Consider the following 19,762-nt stretch of genomic DNA (forward strand, 5'->3'; position numbering starts at 1 on the left):
TTATAAATAGATGCATATTGTTATAAACTTACAACAACTTAGGATAAACGAATGTAGTTTCATGTTACAATTTGAAGTCATTCTAGAAATAAAAGGAGTAATTTAGGTTTATTTAGATTTTTTTTGGTGATTACGAAGTCAGTCAAACTGACCAATCCAATTTTGAGATAGGGTAAAGAAAATAACAGATAAACTATAAAGTTTTACTGACAAAAAAAAACGTTTGAAATGCATTTAGGATGTTTTAGGAACTACACAAAGGAAATTTGAGGTTTTTGAGATGAGGAAAAGTATTATTAATTTTAACACGAAAATTACTTTGCGCATGGACTATTAAAAACAAATACTCAATATATTAATGGACAAATCTTTATTTTATTTTACTAAAATTACTTCACTAAAAATATGATTTTTTGTATGTGAAAGACTTATAATATAAACTGAAAGACTGACACATTTTGTGAAGATATACACGCTACACTGAAAGTTAGAAGTATTAAATCTATACAGATTTTAATCAAGAGAGGCCGCATGGTTGGTCAAATTGATTTAGCCCATGTTGAGAGAGTTAAAGAACACCTGATCAGGCACCACAAAGAAAGAGACGAACATATCCCTGAAAAAGAAGAGGTATATACACTAAAAGGTAACTTATAGTGTCACAGTCTCATGAAAGAGTGAGGGATAGCAACAGATGGATGACTGTACCCTGACAACAGGAAAGAAACAGCTACCCAAAGCAGAAAATGGGAGATGAACGTTTGAGAGGTAGACCCAGTGCTCAACATATGAAGTACCTCCAACAGATGGCATGGTAGACATGCAGGGAAAAAGGGAGGTGCATGATTGGAGTGAAGACACCAGGAAGTGATGATGGGAAAAAGGAGACAAGGAATAAAAGGCCAATCGAATCACAATCAAAACCAAATGGATAAAGGAGGAAAGGGAAAAAAATCACAGACAAAGAAGTAGAGTAAGGGAAGGAAATGTGGGAAATGGGTTTAATGGAAAGAAGCATTGAAAACAATGAAGCAACCCACATATACTAAACAGAGAGGGTCATTGGGATCCCCCTGAGAAAAAATGTGAAAAATGGTAAGAACCAAATAAGTCAAAAGAAATATACCACATGAGCCACAAAAATGTAGGTTAATAAAATCGATCCAGAACAAAAGAAAGAAATCAAGCCAAAACAGCTGAGAAAACCAAAGCAGTGCCAGCCAGGAAAGATCAATCAGAAGGACTTGAACCAGAGTGACATGGATGCACAAAATTTTGGGGAAGAAGACTGATGGAATGAGAATAAACTAATATAAACCTGTCTGAACTTAATGACAGCCAGGGCAAGTGGATAACAAACCAGAGACCAAAAACGAAAGAGGTAACTAAATGGGAAGTGATAAAAGATTCAATTACTTCATGTGGAAAAGTACCCCACAGGAGACCGAGCTGCCAAAAATTAGGAGGATCAAGAGGTCACTCCTTGGGAGAAAGTGTCAGGACTGAAAAATCAATTAGCAATGAGGACAAAGCACCTGGAACACGACCCTCCAGAAGACATATGTCAAGTGTGTGGGTTAAAAAAAAAAAAAGGAAATCCAATGTTTACCTCAAAGGGAACAAGAAGGAGTGTCCCAGTGGCTAGTAATATAAGCCAGGAGATCACTATCCTGAACCCTCCCTACTGATAGAACCACACCCCTCACAGTTGGAGATGAGCATCAGAGAAGAGAAACAATCCAGAAGATGGGGGAAGAAGTGGTAAACCTGATGTCACGGGGGATATGTGGGGGTAGGATGAAAAAACCCAAAGTAAAGGCTCAGATACCCAAAAACACCTTCAAATGCAATTGAGGAAGAGAATGGATGATCCCAATGGAGGGGGTGTTTAAAAATACCCACCCCAAAGAGACTATAATATGAAGTATGTAACTGGAAAAAACTTATCAAACTGGAAAATCCAACTACCTGAGCCAAATATGGAAGGAGTAGAAGAGAATTTTAAGATTACCCCCGTTTGAAAGGAGCTAACCAAAGCTAGACATTCAATGAATGGTGTTGGTAAAATCCCCCAAATGTGGTAGTCGGGCAAAATGCAAACTGCCCCACAAAAAACACATGGAACCAATACAAGTCCAATGGTCAAGACACAAAACTGGTACCTAATCATGTGGTGAAAAAAATCGAAGATAAGAACGTGTACCATGGGCATTCTCAGTCCTGCAGAAACAGCCTACCCAATTGTGATCAAAGAAGACATATTAAAACAGGGAAGACCCAAGAAGTGACTGAGTTGGGACCAAATGGAAAAAACCAGTGTGTAAGACAGGTAAAGGATGGGCAGATGCCAAACATATAAAATGAATAAAGATGATACTATCTCAAAAAGAAACAAATAAGCTACTAATAAAATTGAATATAGCATCGCAGATATTTCATATGATGCCATATGTACAGGAGTAGCTCAAAAAAAATGGACTGCTGGAGAAAAAGAACTGACCGTAAGTCCCTGTTAGCAGTGGATGGTAAACAAACAGCAGTATTCCACTAGAAGATCCCAAAAGGAAAGAAGCCATGTGCGGAAGGAACGAACTGAAGATGACAAACACCTCAAAATGGAGGGAAGAAGGTACCCCATGAAAATCCCTAAATATAGTGGAAAACTGAAGAAAGGAGATGGAAAGTAAACAAGAACTGTAGGAGTGTTGATAGGGTAGAACAAAGCTAAAAGACAAATAAATTAGGTTGTCTGAAAATGAGTTCAGCCATTATACGAGGAAGGCAAGCAATACTGGGAGCAATTAGGGTGGACCCTGGCCCCCAAAGGCCCTCACAAACTAAATTAATGCTAAGAAGTATAAATTATAAATTAAATTAATGGTAAGAAGTATAACTTATAAATTAAACGAAATAAATGGTAAGAAGTATAAACTATAAAGAAAGACGAAAATTAAATAGTCATTATATTGGAAATGTTAAGAAACTGTGTAGTGAAATATACATGTATATAATATTATGTGTTGACAAAAAGGTATTTAACCTAATTATTGATTAACTCGTAAATGGAACCACGAGTAAACCAAAAATAGCAGACACTTATTAAACCTAATCAAACAAGATGTTTAACCTAATGATCGATTAACCTGAAAGTAGAACTATATGTAAACCAAAAATAACAAACACTTGTGAAGCCTAATTGAACAATACAGAACTTTGGGTATCACTAAGCACTAAGTAAAAACTGAACCGAACAATAATTAGGTAGAATATTGGGAGAAGTTCATGTTGATCCCAGGTCAAGGGTTTCACACAAACCAAGTGAATAGAAAGAAGGATAAGAGAAATAATAACAAAAATGAAATAGATGTGATTGTATAAAGTTAAGGAAGTGGGTAGTAGCAATAACATACGTATGAGACATGATGTATGGAAGAAAAAAACAATATAGTTAAACTAATGATTGACATACCAGTAAGATAAATTACAGGTAATCCTAAAAGAACAAAGACCATGGTAAACCTAAACGAATAGTATAGGAGAAAAGATACAACTAAAACTAATTGCTAACCTGAACTTGACTATGAGTATTAACCAATCTAATGAAACTTATGTTATGGAATCCAAATAACTACAGATAATAATATTAACAATAAAATTATTCAAAAACCATAACAGTAGAACATCTTATCTTTCCAAAGTTGGTAGACTGAATTTCAAATATGTGGGCCCCAAACTCGAGGAGAGGTTCGACAAAAGTCAGTTCATTGGACAATCAATCTTCCGATAAGATAAAGCTGAAAATTTTTCAACGGAGTACTGTGACCTGAAGCCTGTGTAAATGTGCTAATAGAACATATAACCTCCAAAGTGGTAATGTACAATTCATAAGGCAAAATGAATAACCAAACACAACTGTATTGGCAGAAACAAATACAAAGTTTTGTAATGAAGTAATAAGTTCCATAACTGGGAAGAAATATAAAATAATTCTACTTCAGAATAACTCAAGTTACAGATATCACTATTGTATAATAAAGAGTAAACTTGTTGAGAGAAATTAATACAAAGATATGGAAAAATATTAAAATAAAACACTTGAAGAGAGCACAAATAAACGTTATAACATGAATACTGCGAAATGAGAAGTGAAAGTTCGGTAGAATTGAATAGAGGGAATCACATGCATCAAGAGAGTATGTCACACTCTTATTGGTGGAGGGTTGTCGCACGATGATTTGTATGAGAGACGCATTGGAATCACTCAATTCCAATCGAGTGGGAGATTAAAGGCTTGTGGCATGTGTAAAAAAGGTTTTTGGATATAGAGAGCAGCACTGAATGAGAATAGCTTTTTATTTGAGCAGAGGTAATGTACCATATTGGAAGAAAATTTCTGTAGGTTTCAAACAGATATAACTTTACATAGAAGCATCTAAAGAAACCATAAAGAATTTCCCATATTTGTGATTTGTTCCCAAGTCCTCTAAGCTTCTCACTTGATTTCTTTGTTCACCCCTGAATGAGATTCAGATATTCAATATCTCGAGAAACCATTATTTACTCTACACTTAATTAAACAGTTTAAAATCTGCTCTATTCCAATGTAATATTAGCTATCACTATTTTCAAAGTTAAGTTTCATTAACACGTGTTCAGACCACATACTGTAACATCATAAAAAAGTTATATTGAAAGCTTGAAGTAATAAAACCATTGACAGAAAACGAAATTCACATAAGAAATAACACCTAAATAATAATATTCTCAAGGAAATATGGTGAATTAGCAAATATAAGCCTACACATTGGAATGGGCAAAAAAATTCTAAAAATAAACAAGTCAGTATATTTAATTTTTTTTGTGAATTACACTTAAATATTACAAGATATGAATTCTAAAATTTTTTGAGTTAAAAATTTTTCAAAATACAGTTACAATCATTATTTGTATGAAATTTGATTTTCAGGTGTGCACTCAACACATGAAATGTGCTCACCCAGTCCAGATAGGATTAACACCTATATTATTTAACTTAATGACTATTTCAAATATATGATTTGATTAAAACATCTCAACCAGCATTTCCATGTGGAAATTTACCAAACAAAAATTCTTAATATTTTGAATCTTAAAGATTTAATGGTAATTTTTCCAAATGCTGATAATTATTCTATAGTGTTTTTTTTTTGTTTAATTACTTAATAAAAGGTCAGTAATTTACAAATGTCAACTATATTTTCAAACTCTGTAAACACTATATACACTTTTAAAAATTTATTATGAAAAAATTTGCTACATTAAAAAAAATTACCTTTCTTTATCTTCTAAAATAAGATTATTCAAATATGATTGAAATTCTATTTCTTGCTGAATTCGTCTTTCTTCCAATACATTCCACCGACGTTTTTTGGCAATTCTTAGTTGACATGCTATATCATCTCCAAAATTTAATCTCTGTTCTTTAGCCAAATCACTTGCTAAAAACACCAAAAATTGCAAGTTCGATAATTAATATAATAAAACTAAAATATAACTATACCAAGTGACAAAATTTCAAAACACAATACAATAACACAATGATGAAATACATTTCAATAATAAACAATGTCACATCTAAAGAAAGTCATAACATTTGGTCTTGGCATTAACTAACATTACAAATGTCTTAGCTATCCCCTTTTTTATAAGTCTATCATTAGCAAGACTGCCTTAGGATTCTGACAGTCTTTGCCTACCATATAAGCACCTCAATACATTAAAGCTCATTAACTCTGCACATACAATTCCATCTATTACGAGATGTTTTCTTACAGTTACAAGTAACAAGTTCAAGAACACATTTTGGTACAGAATCTTTTGTCACAAGATGCATGTGCAGTTTTCCCTGCCTTTATTTCCCACTCATACTCCATTTGGGACAACAGTGCTTTCATAAAATGTATTAACTTTTCCATACTTAGGGCTGTTATGTTGCTCTTTGAATGTCTTATTTCAAGCTGCTTGTGACATATTACCCAATAGCAAATGCTGTTTGTGTGATTCCCAGCTTTTCCTTCATCTGTGTGCACCCTATCAATAGTTTTCAACTGAACTGTATTTTGCATCAAGTCCTATGATTTGCTGATGTAAGCCTCCAAGTGGAAACATCAGTGAAACTAATATTCCTGTGAATGATTTTAGAACAAATTTATATTGGTTAATGGCAATTAGCTCCAATTACTTTTCCAAAATCCTTATAATTCAATAATAAGAGTAGTTTATTGAATCATAGCTGGTCTTGGCTTGCAGGTGTGCCAGTTTTCGCTGCCTTTATGTAATCCTTGATATATATTCACTTACAACAATTTTTTTACTTCAAAATGCCACAACAATCAATCAGTATTTTTGTAATGGGTGTCAAATAAAATCTTATTTTTAGCACTCATAGACATAAATGCTCCTGGACTATATTCCTTGATTAGGCTTGGTTACTTTTTTGTTTCGTTGTTAAAGTAACCGGATTTGTTTTTGTTCTATTTGATACCACAACTAATTACCAATCCTGAGAGTGTGAAATTAATTATCCAACATTATCTACAAACTGAAAGTAATTGCATGCAAAAAAAAACAACAAAAAAAAACACTTGCAGAGTAATAACATTTTTTTTTAAAAACTTGATAAATTCCTTACTGGAGAGTACTGTGCAGATAAACTATACACTGCTTTTGTTGAATAACAGTTGAACATAAGATATACTATCTTTATCTGAATAATTTAATATAACTGCTGAGAGGTGATAATCTTCATTATGTTTGATACAAAATTAGATGCATTTATTCGTAATCAATATGCAAGGCTCAAAGTTAGAAAAAATCCTTAAGAGCAATAGGCTCCTAGATTTTGTAATTTGGTAGCTAATTAAAACTTTAGGGGGCCAACTAAAATATTCTTAATTTTATTATTCCAATTATACAATAATGCATTTCACTAATATTATAATAAGTACAATTAATTTACTGACAGGAAGTACTAACTAGGATGGAATGTTAAATACCTTTGATGGAAGTTTAAAAAAATTAAATATTGAAACTTGAATCAGTCCAATTTCTTTAGACAGCTGTATGCTTGAAACCAATAATATTGGTTTTTCAAACTTTTGGAAGTTTACAAGAATACAGATTTGGCATTTGATTTGGTTATCTTCTCTGTCTGTGTCATTTGATGCTTTTTTTTTTAAATAACCAAGACATGATTTTGATGTCACCATTTAGTCATTTTATCCTGCATTTTCTGCCAACTTAGTCATGATTTATATACTCTTTGGGTCTAGAGGCTCATAATGTTTGTATGATTACTTGGCAACAGGGAAGTTTATTGGATTTTAAAAATACGGTGGTAAAACTATTCATAAGAATAAAAAAGAATGACATGAATATTTGTAAATAAGGTTGTAATGAATATTCAATTTGTATCAAACCTATTCAGTTGTTTTGCTGGATATCCAGTTTGTACAGAAATCAGTATTTATTCAACAATTGAATAACTGAAATTTTCACATCATTTACTGAGAACAGTATAACCTAAAACCTATAATAGGAAATAGGAAGTTACATGCAACAAACTAAAACACTGAGTATCAATTAATTAATAATTCTAAATAGTAAGAACACTTAACAACTTTCATCTCTTCAGCAAAACTTTGAAAATTTATTAAACTTAGTTACCAGTAAAATTGTCCCTAATTCATTACATAATGTAATTTAATATTTTCCAAAGAATATGATGCTGCTTTCTCACTTCAAACATACTTCATTAAAACTGACTGCAATAAGTATAGTAAGATGGAACCCTTGTTATTCTAAAGGTTCTTAATATTAATTTACGTTTAACATAAAGAACTGTTTTCTCATTAATAAACATTTATCAACTAATAGTTTTGCATTCTTGCAGAATGTCACTCACATCAGTTATATTGTAGGAAACTTACCAATTATTAAAGGTACACTGTAATGCTCACTTTCTTATTAGGAATACTCCTTGGATATTTGTTCAATAAATAAAATGAATATGTGGTTTAAAGAAGCATCAGATATGTTTAGGTAAGACAATAAAATTATTTCACCTCTGTAGAAAAATATTATTGACAGCTGTACATTATATTAAAACATTTTGGAGCTTCACAATATCATTACAATCCATATCAATACATATGGTCAAGATCTATCCAACAAACATGTATTTTAAAAACAGCCCTACAGTATTCATTCCACTGCAAGGATGTCATGTCAAAAGCATACCACTCCTCCCTTCTGCTTTCCATGATCAATCTAGTCCATGAAAACAACAATTTCCCAGTTCTTGTTTCAACAGTCCAATTACAATAAAACCCATATGCTGTATCCAGCAACTTAATCATTACATCTTCACATGGAATAGCATGAAAACTCAATCCATTCTCTAGTTGCTTGAAGTATAAAACAATTGAACAGGGGGTATGACTGAAACACTTATCTTGGTGAATATATACCCTGTTGGCCTACTTTATATACAAAGCCAGTATTTCTGTGTGTTATAAAGGGTCCACAACAGTGGTCTGATAGTAATCAGTTCATCATGACCATTTTATCCCCCTCTACTGATCCTTAACTTGCCCATGGCATAATATTCTGTGGTAATCATTAATACCTTCAAAATAAACATTTCACAAAATTCCATGTATTAATTTTGGAAAAAACTTCTCCCACTAACTACTAGAAAATTGTGTAAAACTTGTTATAGTTATCAAGGTATACAAACACCTCATTGAGCATCACCAAATACTATTTTCTCCTGACTAGATACTGTTCATATAATTTTCTACAGTTGGTCTTCCTTTCCTGTAAATGTCATGGAAGGAGCTTGAGTATGTAACTTGTGCCACTTTTCCAGATGGAGATCCTCTATCATTATGCCTGTTGCCTCTGACACATAGATGACTTTTGCCAATAAACTTCATCTTTGTGGTTTCTTGCCTGGTACAAGATACTACATCTTGCTTCCCACAACTGAGGTACAGCTTGTTGCAGATCTCTTTCTGGATAGTCCAGGAGCCCCCAGGTTGATCCATATACTTTTGTTTTCTAATGCCATTAAGAACAAAGGATATTCCATCTTGGAAATTTTAAATTTTGATTGAACACACCTTTATGATTTGAATGTGTTATTTTTTTATGTGAAAAGAGCTATTACATACCTGTCACAAAAGTGACCAATGTTTGGTAGCAACACACTACCTAAGTAATGCCACACAATGTCAAAGTATAATTTTGATACATGGCATTCAACCATGATTTCATACTGGCTATGGTTGTCATATGTGTCGCTAATTTGAATACTCAAAGTCATTTCAATATGACATACTGAATCCTCTACAGAATCTAGACAGGGTCAACTACAATATTGGTATTCACCTACAATAATTACATAACCTTTCATTAATACTTTAATGAAGGATTATATAATTATTCCAGGATAATAAATATGTCAATTATTTGTTGGGCAAACATTTGGTTATTTGGCCAAATGACTTAGTAGGATATTCGCTATCTGGCCAAAGCTATCCATTATATCCTAGAACAGTGGTCATAAAAACATTTTAGTAGTTTGTCTGTTACTCATAAATGAGACTATTCATTAATAATTATAATTATTATTGTAGAATTTTAGCAGGTCTTATGGTAGAAGTTATTAAATAACATCTGTTAGTAACTATTACAGTAGTTCAGGGATGTAGAATGAGGGGGGGGGGTCCAATGACCACCCCAATATTCTAGTCTAAAAGGATCAGTATATTTTGGTTTTTATTATTAAATTAATGCTTCACTTTCAAATCAATCAATCAAATTCTTTGTGTAAAAGAAAAGATGAACTTTGTTTTTAAAAAATGCCTGCACACACCCACACACATATATACTGTAGTGCTGACTACACTCCTACAGTCTTGATTGAGAATATAAAAATGCTACTGGCTAAGTGACTGATCTACCTGTTAGTGCTAAACAAAGGTTTAGTATTGCTTTCATTAAAATATTAAAATTATGCATTCTACTGATCATCTTGTTAGTATTGGAAGTCACGGGTAGAATAACAGAACATCTGGAGAAAAAAGTTTGAATAAGAATATGATAGCTTGTTATATACATTGACCATGCATACATAACCATATTAATATTTAAATTCTGGATCTAAAATATGTTTACATACAGTTATGTACATATGGTTATGCATAAAGCATAATTTTCTGTTAAGTTAGATACAAATAATACAGGTACTTTCTCTGACTATTTTTCTATTCAATAAAAGAATAAACTGTACAAAATACTAAACCCAACCAGTTTATGCATGTTTTTGCATTTTAAATTACATAAGAACAGTGTTTGACATTGTGTGTGTGTGTATTACCAAACTTTCTCACTGAATATTTTGTTGTGATGCAAAGCACAAAAATTACAATTAAGTTTAAACATTTTTACCAGAATATTCTGTTCTAGAAATTCTAAAAACCAGTTCAAAGGACCGTGGAAAATAACTTGATCTGGTGATAATACATAAGATTTTCAACCATTGTATGTTACAGAAAAGAAAATACTTGAGAATTAACATACTAGTACATGTAGGATAAAATTTTGGTTCTCTCATCTACATAGCTCATAATCATGAATGATATGATAAGTTTACACTGAAACTAAAGTGATCAATTTTATATACATATACTAGGAAAAGCTAATATAATGATAACATTTTTAACAGCAACAAATACATGTGGAACTGTTTATAGACCAAGACCAATGTGATATCTCTCATAACTGAAATACTCTAATACCATCATTGAACAGATGAAAATAATTTTCAAACAAAATAGGTTTATAATTAACATTTATCTTCTTTGAAATGAAAGAAATTTACCTCTTTGTAGGTATTTGATTGCATCATCAAAATTTTCCAGCTCTAGAAGAGCTTGTCCCATGAAAAAATGACCCTTTACAGAAGAGGAATCCATGTCCAGGGCACGCCGACAGTCTTGAATAGCCATTTCCCACTGTTGCAACTTCACATAACAGAGAGCTCTGTTTGTGAAAAATGTTGGCATTGTGGGGTTCTTTATCTAAACAAAAACAATTTCTAATTTATTCTTTCTCTTGCAAAATAACATCAATTTGAAAACTCAAGGAGTGTTTTATGGATTTTTACAGCTTCCTGTATATATCTACCACTGAAGTAGATCTTAGTTTAGAAATGCAACTCATTTAGTATACATATACATTTAAAACAGAAGTAAGAATTTATAGGTATACACATTTTTGTTCAAGTATAAAAACTTGTACAGGTACATACTGTCTTTTACATATATATTTAAAATAATTTGCTTTTTTTTTACTATCAAAGCCACTTAAAAAAAAGAGAGAGAGAGAAAGGGAATAAATAGGGGTTATGCCAAGATTAATTAATGCACTTTTAAGTGGTATATCATTTATTGAAAATCATTCAACTACAAATTATTATTCTTCAGAAACTTGGCCACATCTTTTTATGATCACAAGACAGCAGTAACAACAAACATTTGAATGAAAAGAGAAAATGCCAGGCATTTGCAATGTATCTGTTCATTCATTAAACACACAATCACAAAAGTCTATAAAAACCTAACAATGGCTCGCATATTTTTTAATTCAAATGTATAAGTTACATTATTTTAGTACAATATATTACTAAAAGTATGTACATATTTCAGAATTCACCATCAATATATTAGAAAAGAGGTAACTGGTGTATTGTATAAGAGCCTTTTGAAAAACTAAATACACAGAGAATTAGTTTGTAATAAAATAAGACAAACTAATAAAACAAAAGTTACCAGAGTGAATGCTAGTTTCTAGAACCTAACAGTGACCTGAATGAATGGATAAACCTAAGCAGTAAAAAAAAATCATTAATTCTATTTTAAGGGTCACAAAACTGATTTTAAATTATGGCAACTGAAAATAACATAAAAGAAAACTACAATATAATGGAATGATGCATGGTGAAGTGTATGTATTTAAAGTATTGATGAATGGGTTTGAGTTGCAGGTGACAAAATAAATGTTAAAATAAATAAATAAATAAAAATACAAAAAAAAAGAAAGAATAATAATATTATAGGGGCTAGACATTGTATCCGCTAATAGAAGGGCATTTCGATTGAATCAAAAGTGTTAATATAATTTAAAATCACTTTTGTAGCCTGTAATGTTCATAGACCCTTGAAAAAGGCATAAGCCAAAATGTTGGGTAGAATAAATAAGCATTTATCTGAAGTTGTCATCTTCATTAAAAATGGTTTCCATCCTTCAGTTAGCACTGAAATTTAAAAAAAAAAAAGATAAAAAATAATTTCACTTTATTTCTTTTTTATGTTCTTAATATAGCAAATGTTGCCAATGATAAAAACCATGCATTGTATCTTATGATAAATGTTGCAAACCCTTTGGTTTGGTTTGAATTTCGTGCAAAGCTACACAAGGGCTATCTGCATTAACCCTTTGGAAAAAGATATTTTTCAGTTTCTATCCAATCCTATAGATACTTTGAATCAAGCTGTTATGTCATGTCTGATATCTTAACAATGAACTTTTTTATGCCAAGATTATTACTGCAGCATTGACGTTTACCCCAACCTAACAGTAACACATGGAAAATCTTGTTACACGAGCCTAGGATATTTACATAGTACAATTAAACATTCATATAGAATAACATTTAATAGCATGCTAGACAAACACATGAATTATTATTTTTTATTTTCTTCAGTTACTTTTAGGCATTGTTATATGGTCAGCCACTTGTGTTTTCTTTTTATGTTCATTGTATGATGCAGATCAAATACAAGAAACAAAATACTTTTCTTACAAAAGAATACATACAAAAATGGCTAACCTTTTTTATAAAAGTAAAAAAAAAGTAAAACAAAATCTTATACCTCTTGTAGTAAACTTCAACTTTGTTTTTTGTAATATCTATTTTAATACAGTGTCAGATGTTACATTATATTTGCCAATTGTCAATTAAAGGTTTTTACTTATACTTGTTAATAGTATAAAAATATACTGTGTTGTTGAGCTTAGGATTCTTCTACAGTAGGTGTTCGTGACTTATTGGTGATAAATTCAATAATAAATGAACAGCACACACTTCACGTGTTCTCAAAATAATTCATATATATATATATTCAGAACATGTTAAATGTATGTACAACAAATTATTTTATACCACAGAATTACAGACATATGATAAACTAACTATATATATATATATATATATATAGAGAGAGAGAGAGAGAGAGAGGGAGAGAGTTTTCTTCTTGTCAGAAGTTCCTATTCAACTGCTTTAGAATTTCAGTTGACATGCTGAACTACCTGTCTCTATTTCTATTGCACTAGTAATTCTGTGTATAATTCATTTACAATTGTGGTGCAAGTTACTGCAGTCATAAACTGCTCTTCCAGTAATCGTTTGGTCTCCTTTCTTCTTTATATATCCTCTGTTACTTTTCTCAAAGTGCACACAGGCTGATTGAATTACTTTAGAGCCACGCTTTGATGGAATAAATTATTATTTTTATCACCTTTTCTACTGTTAGTCTTACTCTAACATATTAAATGTTAGGCCTATCACTTCTATGGCAGTTAACTTCATGCTGAATTTCTGCCTTGGCCATGACTTAACTCTCTTCTGCTATTGTATGCTGTTTCTGCTCATCTCACACTATTTATATGTTTATCATTTAATCGTCTGCCTGCCTTCTAGAAATCTCTATATTATCAACGTCAATGTATTGCACAAGACAATTGATAGTCTCAACATCAATGAATTATAAACACAACTTCTAACAATTGTCTGCTTTTAACTCTCTTATTATAAACCAAACTAAACAATCATAAAATATTCACTCACAAAATAAATTAATGAATAATCTCTACACTAAACAGTCTCTTATATCATGACATACAGAATACCTCTATTTATAAAATTACAACTTACACAATGGAGTTGATAATGAAATTATTAGTTTATGATGCATCATGAAATTAATTATTGTTCCTATAACCTCAGGGTTTAAAATAAATCATCAACATGTTGCAAATGGCTAGTAAAAATTGCACCAGGTGACTTAAACTTGCTGTAAGCAAGTTAATTTGATATATCAGAGTGGCAGTTGTTATCTGACTATCATTTATCTAATACAGCATCTAAACCATTTCCTGCTATTTCTGTACTATCAACTCCACAGATTAGAACAACAACATGTAATATCTTTGCTTTTCTAAAGGGTCAAAATTAAGAATATTAAACTTCTATGTAGCTAACATCAGTTTTTAGTTTGTTTGCTATGAAGTTAAATACATGCGTTTTAATAATTTTTATAACGGTTAGAGAAATGGTCAACTGTCGGTCTGTTTATCTGTGATATATTTACAGTTTAGATAAGATTTGGTGTAATCTTATGCATAGTTTCTGAAAAATAAGATAGACAGGATGACCAACTTCTTTTCCAAAAAAGTTCATGGGATTGGGAAAAATATTATTCATGGTATTAACCAACAGAAAAAATGGCATCCCTTACAAAAAAAAAATACATAATATCAAGCTTCACATATCTTAAACTCAGATAAAGTACTTACTCTTATACAATAAAACTGAAGCCAAAGATAATTAACTTATGTTTTGTACTTGGACTAAAACCTCTATAATTTAAAGGACAGTGATCAAGAAGTAACATCACATTAAGTAAACTCACTGAATTACTGCTCATCTATGTTTTTTTAAATTATGCCTTCAATTTATATTGTTCATGAAATATGGTTTGCTCTAGGCCAAATTGTATTCCTAGTTTAATGCAAAGAAACGAAAAATTAGACTGTTTGTATATATCTAGCTTTGATTACTGAAGGCTAAGATTATATATATGTACTAATGAACTACACGGTACACTACTTAGTTTACATACTGACTAGTGACCTTAAAAACTTAATACAAATGCAACAGAAGATTATTCAACCTACTGATATCAATCCCCACCAAAATATCCAAAACAAACTATGCTTCTGTTAACTTTTACATTTTTATTCAAATTTTCACCTCCATCACTTCCACATTAGATGAAAATGACATTTACAGACATATTTATGAATTTGACATACCTCTTACTGAAAGATGTGGAAATGCTATCTCTAATGCTGACTAAATGTCTTCATGTATGTAGCATAGTTTGAGAGCTAAAAATATTACCACTTCTCTAATTTTATTGCAGCAGGAAAATCACACCAGTTTTGTGTGCTAGCATTAGGGTAGCCTCACATAACATTGCTGGACTCTTTAACACATCATTGCATTAAATAAATTGCTCACCAAAACCAAACCAAGTAATTAAGTGTAAGTAGTTAAGAAAAAACAAGAACAAATGCACAACATGAAACATTTGTAGCCTCAAATATGAAAACAACAACAACATATAACAACACTATCGGGAATAAAATATAATTAGTTGTAATTAGAAACTGAAGAAGTTAGTGTGAAATAAATTAATCTATAGTTTTTTAATGACTTGTCTTGATTGAATTTCCAAACATTTCTGGAATTCCTTAAAGGTGAATATTAATTTCATTATATTAATTACACCTCCTATTTATAACACGTTGTTTATCAGATGTACTATTTTCTAGTACTGAAAGACCCTAAGCAGTGGAAAGAAGCTCTGTCAAACATTGCTTTTACAAAAGATTGGTTAAACATTGTTTCAGTAAGTGATTAACTTATTGAGTAAATAATTTTAGATAAGTTGGGTACAAAATATATGAACATTTCTCATCAAGTGTGTAGACATTCAATGAAAGATACAAGTCTATGACATTTTCACATGTAGGAATATACTATATAAACATTTGTATTTATGAATAATCTTGTATATGCTAAAAATAATATAAGCATAATATGTTCAACTATGGAACAGTGAATTTGCACTTGTGTGGTATGTTAATTACAATGAGAAAATCTTGTTCATGTATGTCATTTTCATACTAGGCCCATTTTGTTATGCTTCACAATAACTACAGTATAAAAAGTTTTCAAGTGGTATTTTCCTATTTTACTGGTGTTGCCTATGGAAGCACCCATGAAATTTCCTTCCTGTAAACAAACATATTTTGCCCCATTTTGTTGAGCTCTGTATATGTTAAATAACAACTAGATAAAACCTACTCAGGCAGTTATATATTTAGAATTTTTGCTCACTCAGGAACTTAAGCATAATCATTACTTCACAGTGAATTTTACATATTTGTGAAAAAATCCTTTAAAAACCAACATATACTCTATCTTTCATTCTTATCTACAGTTCATTTAAATAAAAAACTTTGCATAAAACTATCTGCTGTTCATACAAACAAGTTTCTGCTTGATAACCATTAATTAGATGAATTTTTGTTGTTGATTTGGTTGGTTGTGTGTGTGTGTGTGACAGTATGACCTTCATGAAACAAAGAATGATCTTGCCTCTTTGCTTATTTCCATAATCCTGAAATAAGATATTTTCCATTAAGTTCTTTTTAAAATATTATATTAGAAGTTGACAATTTTTTTTATCGTTATCATAGCAGAGGCATAAATCATTTGACAAAAACAGAAAAAATGTATTACCTGATATAAAAAGTAAAAGCAACAAATTAGCAGAAGTAATCTTTTTAACACCACAAGAAGAGGAATGCGATTTATTTTATTCTAAAATTATTAGTTTCATTAGAAATCCTTAGTTTACTTACAATAGCACGGCTGTAACATGTTATTGCTTCTTCATATTTTCGTCCACCAAACAATTTATTCCCTAAATCCTTCAGATCACTGGCACTCATTTCTTGCTTCATTTTTTACTCGTTTCTTGATCCTGGAACAGTTTTTTTTTGTATTAATTTGCCAGTCAAAAGTATATTATTTTACCAATCCATATAATTATGGGTATCAACTGTTATTACTTATTACATCCAACTCAATTAAGTCCTTCTCAATAAAAGCTAATACTGAGTAACACTAATAGAACCCTTTCATATTAAGTTATTCTCTTTGGTATTTTGCCATTTTTGTTATTGTGAATACTTATTATATTTTATAACAAGAAACTAACACATCAAAAGTGTAATTTGTATTATATTTTATTTAATCTTAATATTCTAAGCCTCTAATTACGTTTAAATATACATATTACTAATACCAGTAGTAGTAGCAATATGAATATTTAGAGGTTTTAAATCTAATACTACTACTAGAAGTAGTAGTGTTAGTAACACTAACAGTAACACTAGTAACAGTATTTGTTATAAAATACTGTAACGTAAGTTGTAATACAAAAGTTCCACTACACTTTAAGTTTAACTCATATTTAATTTAATATTCGTAAAAAGTTTAAAGCTTAATCGTAACTGACCGTGACAGTAATAACAGTACACATAAATTGTTAATAGTAACAGTTAGTGCTAACAAAACTAGATCTACCCTAGGCCTACGATTTCTTTACACAGAATAATCTGGACGTAGTTTCTCAAAAACACTGAACAAGCTTAATCCTCATCTGATACACATTACATTCTAATTTCTACATACTACTATAGACATCGTACAGACCTGGAAATTGTCGCACTTTTCTCACTTATTGACAAGGTACTTGTGGTTTTTTACGTCTTACACAATGATTAATTAGTTGAACATAAACAAAATTAAATCAGTAATTTAATTTTAACAAAAGTTTTAAAAACGGAACAGAGGTTTACCTAATAATGCTTAGAGACCTATTTCTGGCTCTTCCACTCCCATTTTATACTAGTAACAACAGTTTTATTCTAGGGATGTAGGGATGAAAAAGATCAGACACTAGAGAGCATTTGGGATGGGAGGAAAATATGCATTACCCATTCCTGCATTCCATCACTCACACACTGCACTCACAGGGTGCATGCTTATAAACGTTAGGTGGTGGAATGCAGGTTGGGTAATGTAGATTTTTTTTCCTATTCCAAATGCTCTCTGTTTTCTGATCTTTTCCAATCCCTTCATCGCAACAAGTTTAGAATTAAATTTTTGTTACTAGTTTCTGCACTTTTTACGATTCAAAGTCTTGGCTTCCACTGGGGCTGTAACTTCCAGTTGGAAGGCACCATTTCACCAATCTATTCAGTTCTATTCTATAAGGAACCATAATATAATCTATATACATAACTTCTTTAAGCAAGATAAGTCATGACCAAGATACTGCGTGGTGTGGTAAGGAGTATACGGTGGATTATCTACTTCCATATAATAATGGCTTAATGATCAGAGACCGTGATTAGTACTTTGGGCTGTAACTAACTTCTAATAGAGAAGAAATGCTGAAGCCACTTCCCTGTACTTAGCCATCCGGTATTCTAGTGCAATGGTAAATCACAAATTTTGCATTCACTTCTTCTAAAAAAGATATGAATTTTCCATGTCTTTGTTATTTGTTACTGCCTCTTATGATGTTTATTATTTTGATAACACTGCTCATTACGTCACTCATCTTCAAAATCTTCCTACATAATGCTTCCTGATGTATAATGCCATAAAGAATGATAATATTCACTCCATTTTTCTTAAGCAAACTGACTAATGCCATTTTATTACCATTAATTGATTTTACACTGTCAGTTGCAATGCATGAGCACTTCTGAAACTCTCCATATTCAATAATAGCAGACACAAAAGCTGCATACATTTTGGATCAATTTCTATTGCTATTCAAATGGGTGCATCTTGATGAGTTCTTCATGAATTGATAAATCTTCATCAATAGCGCGGATAAAAATCAGCATTTACATCTGTGCTTCCATCCAAAGCTATTGAGAAATATTTACATTTCTGAAAGATAAATTTTAATTTGGGGGAAACATGTTCGTTTATTTCACTTACTGCGCGTACCATTTTCACTGTGCACTGTTTTACAGCTTCCCCATCTCAAATTTTTTTTTTTCCACTAGCATCAGAGAGACCTCGGATGATGCAATAAGACTTGTAGTTTGAGGTTTCGTATACTCAGTTAAAGCACATTATTCTTTTTCAACTCCTTCAAAATATTAGCCTGTGATTCTCCTACATACTGGTCATAATTTATATTGTATTGAGTGTCTGATAGAACCTTATGTTGTATTCCTTTGGTATAGCAATGGTTTGTAAACATACAACACACTGCAGTTTTTCATTGTTTTCAATAAAGAAAATTTTTCTCCCAATTCAAGTTAAATGACCAGTGTTCCTCAAAAACCTTTCTTTTTGTGGTAATTCATTTTGGAGTTTTGTAGTCCATTTTACAAGTCAATGAATATATTTTTGGTCACTGAGAGCTATAAACGTAATTAATTTAACACCAGATTTATATGATACATCATTACTTGCGAGATACATATCGACCAATCAAATCCGACGAAAAAGTGAAACCATTTTTACAGCGTTACTTAGTGCTGCCAGCCAATTACAGTTAGAGTTTTCTAAAATCAAATTAGCCAATCAAAACTTGCGTTTCATGTACCATGAGTAATATACATAAAATAAACTACGGCGATAGGTTAATCTTTCGACTGGTAGAAAGAATAAGTTTTGCATAATTCTGCAATATAACTATTTCAAGAATTTAGTGTGGTTATATAACACTTATTAAAATTATACTGGCATGTTATTTAAAGAACTATTCGTTTTTTTTCT

General features: G+C 31.2%; 1 protein-coding gene across 4 annotated transcripts in view; it reads right to left on the reverse strand.

Moving 5' to 3' along the window:
* Window positions 1-17,951, reverse strand: part of LOC106457088 (E3 ubiquitin-protein ligase CHIP-like) — a 44,008-nt gene extending 26,057 nt beyond the window's left edge. The window contains exons 1-4 of one of the 4 annotated variants that reach the window (XM_022382903.1): window positions 17,818-17,951; window positions 16,816-16,937; window positions 10,925-11,123; window positions 5,312-5,477 (exon numbers count right to left, since the gene is read on the reverse strand). In XM_022382903.1, the coding sequence (XP_022238611.1) occupies window positions 5,312-5,477; window positions 10,925-11,123; window positions 16,816-16,917 (467 nt within the window). In that variant the 5' untranslated portion in view covers window positions 16,918-16,937; window positions 17,818-17,951. Of the gene's footprint in view, window positions 1-5,311; window positions 5,478-10,924; window positions 11,124-16,815; window positions 16,938-17,474; window positions 17,615-17,817 lie in introns of those variants that run through there. The other 3 variants (XM_013916470.2, XM_013916471.2, XM_013916472.2) reach the window with 3 other exon arrangements.
* Window positions 17,952-19,762: the final 1,811 nt, after the last annotated feature.

The sequence above is a fragment of the Limulus polyphemus genome, unplaced genomic scaffold (genome assembly GCF_000517525.1).
Source record: "Limulus polyphemus unplaced genomic scaffold, Limulus_polyphemus-2.1.2 Scaffold290, whole genome shotgun sequence".
Taxonomy (NCBI): domain Eukaryota; kingdom Metazoa; phylum Arthropoda; class Merostomata; order Xiphosura; family Limulidae; genus Limulus; species Limulus polyphemus.